General features: G+C 24.3%; 6 protein-coding genes across 12 annotated transcripts; 3 read left to right on the top strand and 3 right to left on the bottom strand.

The window, feature by feature from the left end:
• Window positions 1-389: 389 nt before the first annotated feature.
• Window positions 390-1,420, top strand: LOC124950526 (coiled-coil domain-containing protein 134-like). The gene is made up of 3 exons (XM_047497338.1): window positions 390-654; window positions 755-964; window positions 1,070-1,420. The coding sequence occupies exons 1-3, from the start codon at window positions 483-485 to the stop codon at window positions 1,393-1,395; spliced, it is 708 nt and encodes a 235-aa protein (XP_047353294.1). The 5' UTR covers window positions 390-482; the 3' UTR covers window positions 1,396-1,420.
• On the bottom strand, window positions 1,223-4,949 carry LOC124950525 (lysocardiolipin acyltransferase 1-like). 4 transcript variants are annotated; one of them, XM_047497337.1, is made up of 6 exons: window positions 4,797-4,949; window positions 4,602-4,626; window positions 4,453-4,513; window positions 4,173-4,380; window positions 3,534-4,100; window positions 1,223-3,352 (listed from the first exon to the last, which is right to left on the bottom strand). In XM_047497337.1, exons 1-6 carry the CDS (start codon window positions 4,837-4,839, stop codon window positions 3,186-3,188), a joined length of 1,071 nt encoding a protein of 356 aa, XP_047353293.1. In that variant the 5' UTR covers window positions 4,840-4,949; the 3' UTR covers window positions 1,223-3,185. The 4 variants fall into 4 exon arrangements, with proteins under 4 accessions (XP_047353293.1, XP_047353292.1, XP_047353290.1 ...); XM_047497336.1 differs by having other exon boundaries at window positions 1,223-2,208; window positions 3,168-3,352; window positions 4,453-4,626; window positions 4,797-4,945; XM_047497334.1 differs by having other exon boundaries at window positions 1,223-2,396; window positions 3,168-3,352; window positions 4,453-4,626; window positions 4,797-4,945.
• A 681-nt stretch (window positions 4,950-5,630) lies between these two features.
• Window positions 5,631-8,639, bottom strand: LOC124950300 (regulator of microtubule dynamics protein 1-like). Of its 4 annotated transcripts, none has more exons than XM_047496775.1 (8): window positions 8,422-8,639; window positions 8,185-8,280; window positions 7,721-7,810; window positions 7,453-7,644; window positions 7,176-7,364; window positions 6,686-6,906; window positions 6,361-6,599; window positions 5,631-6,257 (listed from the first exon to the last, which is right to left on the bottom strand). In XM_047496775.1, the coding sequence occupies exons 4-8, from the start codon at window positions 7,638-7,640 to the stop codon at window positions 5,994-5,996; spliced, it is 1,101 nt and encodes a 366-aa protein (XP_047352731.1). In that variant the 5' UTR covers window positions 7,641-7,644; window positions 7,721-7,810; window positions 8,185-8,280; window positions 8,422-8,639; the 3' UTR covers window positions 5,631-5,993. The 4 variants fall into 4 exon arrangements, with proteins under 4 accessions (XP_047352731.1, XP_047352733.1, XP_047352730.1 ...); XM_047496777.1 differs by lacking the exon at window positions 8,185-8,280 and adding an exon at window positions 8,281-8,292; XM_047496774.1 differs by having other exon boundaries at window positions 8,185-8,292.
• Window positions 8,640-9,288: 649 nt separating this feature from the next.
• Window positions 9,289-9,776, top strand: LOC124950617 (dynein axonemal light chain 4-like). Its single transcript, XM_047497575.1, has 2 exons — window positions 9,289-9,354; window positions 9,416-9,776. Exons 1-2 carry the CDS (start codon window positions 9,289-9,291, stop codon window positions 9,674-9,676), a joined length of 327 nt encoding a protein of 108 aa, XP_047353531.1. The 3' UTR covers window positions 9,677-9,776.
• On the bottom strand, window positions 9,381-11,577 carry LOC124950539 (dynein axonemal light chain 4-like). The gene is made up of 2 exons (XM_047497376.1): window positions 11,404-11,577; window positions 9,381-11,172 (listed from the first exon to the last, which is right to left on the bottom strand). The coding sequence occupies exons 1-2, from the start codon at window positions 11,461-11,463 to the stop codon at window positions 10,924-10,926; spliced, it is 309 nt and encodes a 102-aa protein (XP_047353332.1). The 5' UTR covers window positions 11,464-11,577; the 3' UTR covers window positions 9,381-10,923.
• On the top strand, window positions 11,573-13,800 carry LOC124950538 (probable cytosolic Fe-S cluster assembly factor AGAP009023). The gene is made up of 7 exons (XM_047497375.1): window positions 11,573-11,812; window positions 11,929-12,024; window positions 12,126-12,281; window positions 12,378-12,648; window positions 12,722-12,970; window positions 13,032-13,409; window positions 13,475-13,800. The coding sequence occupies exons 1-7, from the start codon at window positions 11,747-11,749 to the stop codon at window positions 13,714-13,716; spliced, it is 1,458 nt and encodes a 485-aa protein (XP_047353331.1). The 5' UTR covers window positions 11,573-11,746; the 3' UTR covers window positions 13,717-13,800.
• The last annotated feature ends 544 nt before the right edge of the window (window positions 13,801-14,344 follow it).

Below are 14,344 nucleotides of genomic sequence, written 5' to 3' on the forward strand. Positions count from 1 at the left end.
TGATACAATTTTATTATAATTTGAATAATACTCCTTTATAAATATTTATACACATCTCATCCAAGACTTGATGAAATAATTCAACAATATTTTTTTATTTTTCAGTAAATTATTATTTTATAAGTAATATAAACAAACATGATATTATTAAATGAAATTTAAAAGCATGATCTCTATTATGATTATTCGTGAAAATCACATGCGAGTATAAATGAGTATAAAACATTATATTATCATTAGACTAAAAATGAATATTATCCGTTAGAACAGTTGATGTTAGTTGACACTTTTTATTAAACCTATATTTGACCTATATTCTATGTTATTTATATATGTCCTTAGAAGTATCATTTAAATTATATCAAACGTATTTAGTGTGTATATATATATACGTTTGCATTTACGAAAGAATATCATTCTAAATGTAAGTTACGTACACATTGTAATAAGATTAATAAATTATACTTCTTTTTTAAGTCACCATGCAAAAAAAATTACTTTTTATATTAATGTATATTAAGTTTTTATTAATGATTTCAACGGTCGCAAAAAGAAGCGAACATACGAAAGAGCAAACTTCAAAGTTTAAACTGCCAACCAAATACCATCTGTTAAAAAGTGCAACGTTCCAATTAGAACCAAATGGAGAATTATGTACGCACTATAAGACAATTTTTAATATTATAATACTCTGTTTAAATGTTTATTTTATATGATAATTTATATATATATATATGTATAATATATATTATAGTTAAAAAATCGCTTTTAAAAAATGTACAAGGATATGAAGAAGCTATCAAAATATTAGAAGATATTGATACATATGAACGTAGATACAAAATGATCAAACAAATTACTATGGATGCAATTAATATTATTGAAGATAAAACATCAATGCTTGAGAATATAATGTATAATATGAACAAGGGAATCGTTTCAAATAATGATGCTATAATAGAGAGTAAGTCATATTTGAAAAAAATAAACATAACATTATGCGAAGGATAAATATAAAATCAATGATTTATATTATATATTATTGATATTATTTTTGTTGATCTTATAGGCTTGTTTTTTATATTGGAGCAAACATCTTTTTTTGGAAAAGTTGTTCTTAATTTTCCAGATATTACTCGTAAAATATTAAAAAATCAAAATAAATGGAAAGAAACAATAATTTGGTCGTTACATTTTGCTAATAAAATGCAGCATTTGTTGGATGAATCCATTATTACTATAATTTCTTCAGCTATTGAAGAGCTTAATAACACAAGACGAAAATCTGAATCCACAAATTATGAAAAAAGTAATCATTTGTCTAATAAAAAGAAGTTCAAGAAAGGAATGTCAAAACAAAAAAGAGGTCCAAAATTAATAAGATTCGATTTATAAACATTTTTGTGATAAATAATAAAAAGTAAGGAATATTTTTTAATTTAAATAAATCGTTTAAAAAGATTTATATTTCGATTCACTTCATATTATTATTGACAAAAATCTTTTCTACCTTTATGTGTTGTAGAATTCAAATATAGATTCATATATCTATGTTAATCTTCGAAATATACATAATTCATTTAAAGTATTTTTATATAGATACGGAGTGTGTGTATGTTAAATACAATTTGAAGATATTTTATATTATTTTACATTTTATATTAACAACACATTAGATTCACATTTTATATTAACACACAATTAGATTCTAACAGTGTAATACAATTTTATTACAATTTGAACAATACTACTTTTATACAATATTTATACACATCTCATCCAAGACTTAATCTAAAAATTTGAAATCTTTCTAATGTTGAATAGGAAGTTCTAAATATAAAATAGTATTATTATTTATCAGTCTAATCATATACATCTATCTAAGATTGTGACTAGAATTATAATTAGATTTTTTAGTATAGGTACAATTTAAATATATGCAATACTTTGAACAAAAGAAGTGTTATGAATGAATCATACTAAGGTTTTCTATAATATATTGATTAATATTTTAATAACGAAATAGATAAAAATCCTAATTCTTCTATTATAAATAAAATATTTTATAAGCATACTTTATATATACATATAGAATAATAGATATATAATCTTTAATATTTAATATTTATGATTTAGAGAACTACAAACTCTCTGCATGTATCTCTTTGGCACATGAATTCACTTTTACTTAATTTTAAACATTTATAACTACAAAAAAATATAAATTTATTATTAGGACAATATATATTTTTAATTAATATTTTTTAATATATGCTCAACAGAGTAAATATTGTATTTTTTCTAATTTTATGTAATTTCTTAATATTATAATATTGCTGAATAGAAAATAAATAATACATGACAATGATTCATCAACTATTTTCTTGGGTAGAGACCTATAAATTTTAATAACTTAAATACTTATGTATACTGTATATGCCACATATTATTTTTAATTCTGTTATTTATATTATTCTTCTTTTTTTAAATTAAAAACAAATTTGTACTTTTTTCTTTAGTTTAATGAATATAGCAAACTAATATTTTTATGGAAGTACAGAAGTTAAAGAACATATTTCTTTCAATCTTAATATTCTTACTCTCATTTATAATTTAATTTACGCAATTATAAAATGATGATTTTTGATAGATTAATTATTATTAATAGTTCAAAAATATTTTTATTCTATAAGTGACTCATTTCTAAAATGAGCAATAGTATATAATTGTATAAAAACATTGATTTTTCATATTCATGGGCATATTTACAAAATTTTTTTTTATCTTTAAAACACTTTTAATATTCGTGCTAAGTTGGAAGGCATGCAGTAAATGAATAAATAAGTAAATAAATATATATGTGTATATAACAAATGTACAAAACTTCTCTATATAGTTTATCATTTTTGTGAATTACATTAATAATTTTACTTGATTTTGTCATAATAATTTTTATACATTATTACGATGCTATTTTTAACTTTTTAGCATTTTCATGTATTTTTTTTATCCATTTGGAAATATATACATTTTCTAAGTACATATTTCTTTAAAATCTAACATGTACAACGGAAGGAACATTTCTAAAAATATGATAGTTGCACATCTAAATCTTAGATATACCAATATCACAGTGACAGAAAAGCATAAATTAGTTTGTTACTTACTCTGATTAAACATTGTTATTAACTGTGTTTTGCAGAAAAAGGATATGCTTTCCAGCGCCAATACCATCCCATTTCAATTTGATTAAATCCAGTTGTAAATAAAGATAATCCAATAAAAAAGATAGCATGCACCAATGCCCACAGTTGAAAAATTGGAGAAATAATTAATAAGAGTATTGTCGTACCTTTAAATATAGATTATATTAGGAAGTAAATAAACAATATATTTACATTTATAATTAAAATAAAGAATTTATATGAAATGATATAAAATTAATATTAAGATGGAGAATATATGAAAAAATTAATTTTTATTGTAAATTTAATGAAATGAAGGATATTTTAATCAATAATTTATCGATTTACCAGTTAATATACTCCAGAAGCTGAATGCAGCTTGTAATGGTAACATTTTTGCTGTTGGCCATATTTCAGTAGGAAAACTTTTCTTTTCATAAAAATTTTTTAATATTTCTTCTTTGTCAGACCATCTATCCTCTAACCATTTCCTTAACATTAATTCATGTGTAGGTATATCTGAAGATGGTATTCGTTTGATATAAAAATGCACTTCATGTGGTAATTTACCCCTAATTAAATCAATTTCAGATTGTGGGACATAATCAGGATAAGCTATTGTTAAGTCATATACTGCATCAAGATAATTTGCTTTCTGGAGGTGTTGTACTAGATAACTAAATCCTGTAGTTTTTGGATGTAATGTATATGTATATTGAGGTAGTTGATGTTGTAAAGCATATTTATCAGACTTCTCTTTACTAGTTTTTGTTAAATCTGTACCCTCTGGGAATATAAGTAATTGTGTACGTCTTCTTAATGCTACCACATAGTCCAGAGTACGTAATAGTCGACCTTTATCTTCTTCCCAACGACGTGTTATATAGAGGAAGCCATTCATTTGCATTATCCATCCTGTCAAATAAATTATTTTGTATAACAATATAGTTTATATTATAACATTTACAATGATTTATTTTTATTTACCTGGTCCTGGGATATGTCTTATTGGATCTTTTAAAATAAATTTCAATCTATGACAAGCTATATCAGGCATACATGCTTGATACATCGCAGCCCATAAAAAGTTCCAGTCTACTCGTGTTCTGTGATTCATTACAAGTATAGCTGATTCGTTAGGAGAAATATGATCTCCTGATACAAAGATTTTTACACCAAATATCTTTAACAGTGCCTACAATAAATTTATCTAATATTCACCATGTAAAAAAAGATTAATATTAAGAAATCAATACAATAAACTCACTGTGGGATAAAGTTCCCAACAAGAAAATAGCAAATCTCCACATTTTCGAAATTTTGGAGGACTGAATAGCAAAAGTGGTAAAAGTGGACAAGCGATAAATAAGAAACCAGCTACAATACTACCATACCAAAGAGCACAGTATAACATACCACGCAATAGTCCACGCATTACAGCCTGTAAATATAATTAAATGATGCACGATCTAAGACTATTTTATTAAACAATATAAAAAACAAAATATTTTTCATTATTTTAATATTAATTTTAATAAATATTTCTTATAATAATATTATTATATTATTTATATTTTATTAAAAAGAAAAAAAAACAATTGTTATACTTACTTTGACATATAAATTTTACAATTGAACTATTCTTCATAGGCATTGGATGTCAACTGCTTTCTTGTGAAATATCGTTTTTCTTAGGCTTCTCTACAACCTTATTACAAGGGCTTCACTGTACCACCCTCTCTTCTTTACCCAGTATGAACTGAGTTCTGGGATGCTGCTGGACCATTATTGATCTACTAAATACAGGGCTACAATCCCCAAAGAATAACTTATAAAGTGCTATTTTCTAACATAAGTAATTAAAAAATTACTGGATATAAATTAAAAAAAGATTAAACTAATAAAAACCACAGTGAGTATATGATTTAATTTTGTATTTTGTGTTATATGAAATGAATACAAATATGTAAAATGTATTTGTGTAGTACATCTATCATTAAATATATTAAAAAAATTCCCTATAAATCGATTTAATTTTCAATGTAGAATAGAAAATTGATAAAAATATATTTGTATATTTATATGTATTATATCTATCCAAATTATATATTAATAAAAAGTTATTAAAAAAGGAGAAAATAAAAGACAAAATCATTTCATTCAAGAGAAAATTATTACTTCGTATAAATCAAATATATTATATACATTATTGATCTTTAATAAATATGAAAAATATATTCAAAAACTACAAAAACTAAAGTATTATAACATATTCCCCACAATTAAACATAACAGATAAATTTACACATTTTGATACTAGAAAATATTAGCATGGTTGTAATAAAATGAATGTTTGATTTAATAAATCTATATAAAGAATTTAGATCTTGATTTCCTATATAATAAAGATGCCAAACTTATATAAAGAAAAAAAAAATAATCATATGGAATTTCAGAAATTAATATATATATTTTAATATCACATATATATATATTTTAAAGTATTAAATATCATATAAAAAAACCATATTGGGTATTACATTTCTCAGAATTATCATATGATCATTTTTCCTACAATCCATTATTACTATGTTGTCATCTATATTCTACAGCAAGATAATTTTCACTTTTTTAGTATTCGGCTTTGTTTGTTTCAGTAATAAAGCCATAATACTATTATTATTTCGATTTTTACAATTTCCACTATAAAATGTTATTATTATCAAATCTTATTTAATTGTTTTATAATTAAATTATAAAATATTATTGGAAAATGTAAATTAAGCCGCTACACTTCAAATTCTTTTTTCAAAGATAACTTGAATATTCTTGCAATAGTTTTTTTGCTTCAGATTGTACATTCTGATCTTGTTTAGTTACGACCGTTTGTTGACAAATTTCATTTAACCAATAAATAGCCTTTTCATAATTACTTATAGCTATGTAGGATTTACTAAGAAATAAACGATTTTCTAAATGTGGTTCAGTTGCAAATTCTTCTGCTTGTTCGAAGCTTTCGATTGCTTCTTCGTAGGAGGCATTTGGAGGTTCAGAAAAGAATGTTGTTGCTACCTGTTTGAAATATAATGTTGTAATAAAGTGATTAATGATATTATAAGAACAAATATAATATATCAACATAAGATATCAACAAATTAATAACGTAAAAACACACTTTTCTTTCAATCCAAGTTAAATTAGATATTTCATATCTAAATCTACCAAGTAGATGATGTAGATCAGAATCTTTTGGGCGTAGTTTTAAAGCTGTCATTACATGATTTTTGAAAACAGATCCATTTTTTATTCTTTCTGCCAATGGCAGATATTCACCATGTAAACCTATAAGAATAGCATACCACTTGTGAAGATCTGCATTTTCTACATTAATAATTTGTTCGCAAGCTTCGAGTCCTAAAAAGTAAAATTGTACATAATGTCTTTAAAGCTAGATTTATTTATTCCTAAAACTAATAGTTTACGATTAATTACAGAATTACCTTCGCTAATAATTTTCTTTTTATGTTCTATGTTAGAAAAATGATTTATATAAGTGTAACAAGCATTAGCAAATCTCCATATTATGTCTACATTATTTGGATGTAATTTGGTTAATTCTTGTAATTTATAATATACGTCTTCTTCAATCTGTTCTTCTGTTTTTTCTTGTGCACGAATTTTCATAAGTTCTACTTCCAATAGTTTTATTGTTTCTGATTCCCTGTATCACTAAATATATAATCTCTTCCTTTCATGATTGACATTTATCTTTATTAATAATATGTGTGTGTGTGTGTGTATTTGTATATAATTATGTATAATGACTATATTTGTAAGTTCAATAAAACGAATAAAAAATATTTAAATTAATAATAAAATTGTTTCTATACTATAGTATATATTAATTTTCCATAACACATAATAATGCGAATAAATTCATGTAAATTTATTAAAGATGAAATTATCTAATAATTTTAATATATATCCAACCTTAATTCAATATCGCCTGTAGCATCTTCAGTGTCTGAACAATCAAAAAACTCATCATCAGCAATGTCAGTCCCTGCTGTAGAAAATGTATCTACATCATTTTCAGTTGAAACATATGTACTATCGTTAGAATTCAATGTATGTTTTCTATTTGCAGCTGCTGATCTCTTTTTCCTTTTTTGTTGCTGTCTAAAAAGAATTATATTTTATCATTAATATTAAACATAATATTAGTTTCTTTCGTATGATTTTGAATTCCTGTAATAAAAAATATTACCTTAACGCTTCTAATTCTTCTTGCAGCTCGGCAATTCTTTGATTAACAAGTTCAAGGTTATGATTCCGTACTTTATATTGTCGTTTCTCGATAAATTGTTGATAGAGAAACATACCAGCCACGCTAATAACACCAACAGTAACTCCAATCGCAGCTGCAATTAGAGTGCTGCTTTCCAAGTTACTCATTATTCTATAATAATAAGAATTATATTACATTAATAAGTTCTATAATAATTTCTAAAAAATATTTATAAAAATTATGATACCTTGTTTTATAAGCAGATGAAAAATTAATGTATCTGCATCAACCCCGAATAATTTCTTGTTTAATTTTTGTATATTAGCCGTAGTATGCACTGCAAAGAATATATTTATATTTTTTCTAATTTAAATTTTAAAAAAGTGAGACCAACAAATAAAAATAATAAAAACATTTCTTGTGCTGAGTAAAATGTAAATAAAACTTAAGCAGCTAAATAGTCTATAAAAAAAAATGAATAAAGTTAATCGATTAATAAAATATAAATATTCTTTAATACTCTATATATTTTTTGTAAATAATTTAAGTAATTAAAAATTGTAATGAATTATAGTTCAAATTGTTTATTATCAATATAAATCAATACAAAATAAAAATAAATACCATAGAAGTATATTAGTATTAGCGAAAACAAAAAAAATACATATATACTATATAAATTTACAGAATTTAAAAAAATTATGATATTACTTCGTGCTTTTATATTTGCTGAGTTGTCACAAGTAAATACTCCATAAATGTTTAAAGTCCACGAATGTTGGCAAACCACTATTCACAGATAATTACCTGATAGAGAAGCTACGATTAATAAACAAATTATTCAATTATTTATTAAATGATGTAGAATTATTAATTTCCTTGTTATGTTATTATTATAAAAAGGGTAGAATTCTGTTATTCTTTTTAAAAATTGTTACATTAACTTACCATGTAAATTCGTATTGCACAAAATTAGTATTATATCCAAATCAAACTTGTGTTCTTTCTTATTATAATAGACAATGTGCTTATATTATCAAGATTTAAATTTACTAAACGATATATTTATCTATTATACGACATTCACACACATAATATGAAACATAGATCTCAGTCTTCATAGTTTTACTACCTCTTTATAAACATTACTATCAGAAATCTACCAGTCCTGCTCTGTTTTGAAAAACGTACCATACCCAATATTTTTGACTCGAATAATAGATATATACACATATATATACACACATATATATATATATATACACATGTATATATACACATACACATTCTTTGAAATTAACTTTTCCTCGTATATACTCAATTGTATTAGATTAAAATTTGATTATGTCGCAAGAATATCGATTATATTGATATTTATTCTTTCAGAATAAAAATTATGGCGAATGAACATTGTTCAAACATTTTTCAATTATTAAAACAATTAATATTATTTGAAAGAAACGAATAGTAATTAAACGTTAAAAGTAGCACTCATTTTTTTATTTATAATATTTAATATAAATACAGATATTCAATTAGTTATTAGTTAATAAATCTACAAAAATGACAAGCAGCGCCATTTTAACGTTATAAGAATTCGATAGTTTAAATTTTGACAGTTTCTAATTAAATTACTAAGAATAGTAATTTAATTTCGACTATTAATTTCGACAATTTTCACTTAAATACGTAGATTTATGCGTACAATTATAGAAATTGTAATCTCTTTCATCGTATTTAAAATATATATTTATTTTACATCATATATTATATTTTGATATAATAAAAAAATATTCTTGTTATAAATTGAAAAATATGTCGGCAGGCGAAGTTAAGAAAGAAGAACCTCAATTTATATTTCATACGTATGCTTTATGCAAGGTAAAATTTAGAAAAAAAAATGTATATACCTTAAAGTTTTTAATTTTTAATACGTTTGCAGTTTACAGATATGCCGAATGAAATGAAACAAGAAGCTATGGAAACATGTTCTACTGCCGCGGAAAAATATGCCGATGACTATGAGCAAGCGGCACGTATGATTAAAGAAAGTTTGGACAGAAGATTTGGCGCGCCTTTTCAAGTAGTTATTGGAGAATCTTACGCTTGTGCTGTAACCCATCAAGAAAATAGTTTATTATATATGTTCACGGGTGGGAATATTGCTATTCTCATTTGGAGAACAGTTAACCAATACAAATAAAATGATTTTCTATTAAAGTTGTACATCACCTTTAATTTTATAATTGTTTACGCCAACAACGAGAGATGTATTTAATAAAAGTAATAGAGACGATTTTAATAAAGAAGATTTTATTTTAAAAATGAAGGTTTTTGAACTTTTAAGAAAACTTTATTTTCTTTGAAAAAAATCGTATCAGAAATGATGTTTTTTCGTGAATAGTTTATACATAAAAATAAAGCTTTTTAAAAAGATTCGAAAAAAAAACGTATCCTTTTTTTCAAGCATTTTTCGACATTTATCGTAATAAAAAAGTTTAATGATAAAATAGCAGCACCCTTTGAATTTCGCGGCAAAATAAAAAAGCTCTTATCTCCATTAATGATTTTCATATGAATGCTAGAGGGGTATGCGGTTACTTTTCATGAAGTAGACGATTGCTTCCTTGTCTGACTGCGTAAATCGATATTCAGTTTTTTTAATCCTGTCTATGAAATAAATTTTATAATTATTTAAAATATATAATGTACACTAATGTATATAAAATACATTAAGTTAATATTTAAACAATAGTATATATTCGTATATAGCTAGTAATACCCTTTAAATATAAAATAATTTCAATTTAATATTTAAACACAGTTAAATTTTGACCTCCGAATCGTAGATTATATTTAATATTTGCTATAACAAATAAGCGAAACAGTATTCCTTATTGCCTTTATAGTTCTTATTTTGTCTATACCTATCGATGAAGTCGTATATGCTACGAGTGAAAGCTGGTGAACATAATTTTATATTTTAGATTTTTTAACATTTTTTATTACAAATAAATATATTTGTATCATATATAATGTAGAAACATTATAGATATTTTTTAATAATTATATACACAGAAAACCAATTACTATTTTAACTACAATTTTATATATATATATATATATATATATATATATATATATATATAATATGTAAATATAAATCGTAAGTACTATATGATAACTTTATACTTTCATTGTATTTTTATTTTTGTAAATCTGTTATATCAGATATAAATCAATGTTTTTCAAAATACGTTGTGTATATTGTATAGACTGGAATAATTATTGCATTTTTGTTAATGCATTTTGTAAATATTAAACTATTTATCCAACTTGAAAAAACTAGTTCTAATATAACTTATTAGCATTCATAAAATTCACAAATCGTACATACATATTAATCACATGTCAAAAAAAATGATTTCTCTAATTTTTGAATAAATTAAATTATGCAGATTTCCAAATACATATTGCTAAGTTACCAGCACAGTACATGTATAACAAATGTTTTAATTGATACGTTATCTCGAATCCATAACCTTCACCGACAACTGTATGCCATGAAGCTCCAAATTTTTTATCCATCGTTTCTTTGATCATTCGAGAAACACTCTCATAATTATCGGCATATTTTTCTGCAGCTGTCACGCATAATTCCATAGCTTCTTGTTTCATCTCATCAGACATATCGCATTTCTATAAACAAACGTATTTTATCATACTTGTTATAAACATTTTATGCATGTAATTAGCATAACACAAGAATTATGAAATAAAATAAAAAAATTAAAATTCTTAGGAAAACAAATATACAAATGAAAAACCTTGCCTGTGTACCAGGCAGAAGTTTGACTTATTGATCAAATGCCTTAAATTTTATTTCTCGTATAAACAGCATATTTTGCATATTGAACGGTCATTACTCACTCTGCAGAGTGGATAAGTGTGTAGAATTTTGACAACGTCGTCTTTTTTCACTTCTGTCATTCTGAAAATTATCTAATACATTCAGAAACAACTCCAAATAGAACGATACCCGATTTGTTACGAAATAGAATGGTTGCCATTTGCCAGGCGTACGCATGCTTATAAATTGAGTAAGTCATTGTAGGAGGGGGAAATTGTTTTGGTCCTATCTTTTTACGTCTGAAATTTTCTTCGATTATCGTCTGATATATTACATATATACAGGTATAAGCTTTATAGGCTAGCTATTTATATTTTTATTAATGAATTGTGAAGAATTCATATAATAATAAAATATTTGAAGATGGCATCACGATTCAGTGGCACTTTACAAATTACAAATTTAGATGATTTTATTACTCCATCTCAGGTAAACATTCGATAAAAAAAGAAAAATAAATATTTATTTTAATTTTATTACTATCTTTAAATGGCCAAAATTTAAATTGTTTAGAAAAAAAAATTGTTCAATATAAATTTTTGTAGGAATGCATAAAGCCAGTTGAAATCAAAACATCTAAAAGCAAAACAGGTGCCAAAATAAAAATTGAAGAAGATGGAACTTATTATTCATTAAAAGAGGTATAATTGTTTTTAATATAAATATTTCATTATAATTACTTATAATTATTTATAAATGTATTAGACAACCTTATGTATTTACTATACCTGATATCTTATAGAATAATATTCCAGAAAAATTGGAGAAAGTTGAAATTACGTTAGCAGATTGTTTAGCATGTAGTGGATGCATTACTTCTGCTGAAAGCGTATTAGTTTCGCAACAATGTCCTGAGGATCTTTTAAGAGTTTTTCAAGAGAAAGTAGAACAACAACAGGTAAATAATTCCATAAATAGTAAAACTTCGACTAGCAGCAATTTATATATTGCAAATGTATTTTTAATGTCAATTTTTTTTATTTTTTTCTCATAGAATGAGAAAAATGGGTGTTCAACATTTATAGTAGTAAGTTTATCTATTCAACCAATATTATCCATGGCGCAACGTTATGAGTTAAAACCAGAACAAGCTTTACACAAGCTTGCTGGATACTTTTACAAATTAGGAGCAGATGTAGTTTTAGATATGAGTATTGCTGATGATTTTGCACTTCTGGAATCTGCGAAGGAGTTTGTTGAACGTTATAAAGTTGCAAAAGAAGGCACTGAAAAACAATTACCAATGTTAGCATCTTCATGTCCAGGTATGCTTTTTTTAAGCTCTTTGACTTTTTTCAAATATAATTTTTCTTGAAAGATAAAATATTTTGCTTATAGGTTGGGTATGTTACGCTGAGAAGACTCATGGTCATTTTATTTTACCATATATAAGTATAACAAAATCACCACAGCAAATTATGGGATCATTAGTTAAGTATCATTTAGCTGAAAATATGGGTCTTTCACCAGAACAAGTATATCATGTTACTGTTATGCCTTGTTATGATAAAAAATTAGAAGCCTCTCGAGAAGATTTTTATAATCATGAAAAGAGTACCAGAGATGTGGATTGTGTTATTACATCAAGTATGTCATTTTTATATCATATATATATAATAATTTTTATTTATATCAAATTTATTTTTAGTTGAACTAGAGCAAATGCTGAATGAAAGTCATTTAACTTTGAGTGACATAGAAGATGGAGAAATTAAGCAACCTTTTGGGTTATGTAGGGACAAAACAGATAATGACTTATGGAGTCATAAAGGATCTGGATCTGGTGGTTATGCTGATTTCATTTTTCATTATGCTGCAAAGCATTTGTTTGATGAAAATGATGTAACACTAGAATTTAAACATTTGAGAAATCCTGATTTCCAAGAAGCAGTTTTAGAAAAAAATGGAGAAGTATTATTAAGATTTGCAATAGCAAATGGATTTAGAAATATACAAAACCTTGTCCAAAAATTAAAAAGAGGAAAATGTCCTTATGATTATGTGGAAGTTATGGCATGTCCTTGTGGTAAGTTATTTATAACTGAAATGTTTTATTCATTTAATAAATGTTTTAATACGTTTAAATATTAGGATGTTTAAATGGTGGTGCACAAATAAGGTCTCAAGATAATATTCAACCTCGAGAACTTGCATTAAAACTTGAAGCTATGTATCATGATTTATCAATGAGTATACCTGAAGAAAATCTAGCTGTACATAAATTATATAAAACATGGTTGGGTGGAGAAAATACAGATAAAGCTGCAGCTTATCTTCATACACAATATCATGAAATAGAAAAAATGAATACAGCTCTTGCAATTAAATGGTGATGTATATTATTGCAAAAGAAAAACTATATATGTATATATGTATATGTAACTGTTACTTTCATTAATACATGTATTGAAATATTATATATTCTCTTTTTTGCTTCCACTTAATATATAATAATAGATAATTACAATAATTAAATACATATATAATAATTTAAATTAAAAATTGTACACAAAGATATAAGAGAGGATGAAAACATTATTTAATACAATATTATACTCTTTGTTAAATATTATGTTATTGTGTTGTTTGCTAACCAATAACAAATTAAATGGATTTTATTTTTAGAACTTGACAATGATTTAATAAATATTTATTAAATGAATAGAATATGTTCTATAGAACATATTTTAATATATAAAATAATTTTCTTATTAACTAAAGATTTATTATAGCATTGGTATTTGTATATATAAAAATTGTCGGTATATGACTGTTTATTGAATTTACATAATAATAAAATCACACTTTTTGAAGTGGACAGATTGTCTTCATTAAACACATCTGATTTCATAATATTATATACATTTATAAATTAATAATAATTATATTATTTCAATAATATGTAATCATAAAATATGTAAATATACAATAATTATTAATAACTTATTATAATTATATATT

This window comes from Vespa velutina, chromosome 7 (assembly GCF_912470025.1).
Source record: "Vespa velutina chromosome 7, iVesVel2.1, whole genome shotgun sequence".
In the NCBI taxonomy this organism is placed as follows: domain Eukaryota; kingdom Metazoa; phylum Arthropoda; class Insecta; order Hymenoptera; family Vespidae; genus Vespa; species Vespa velutina.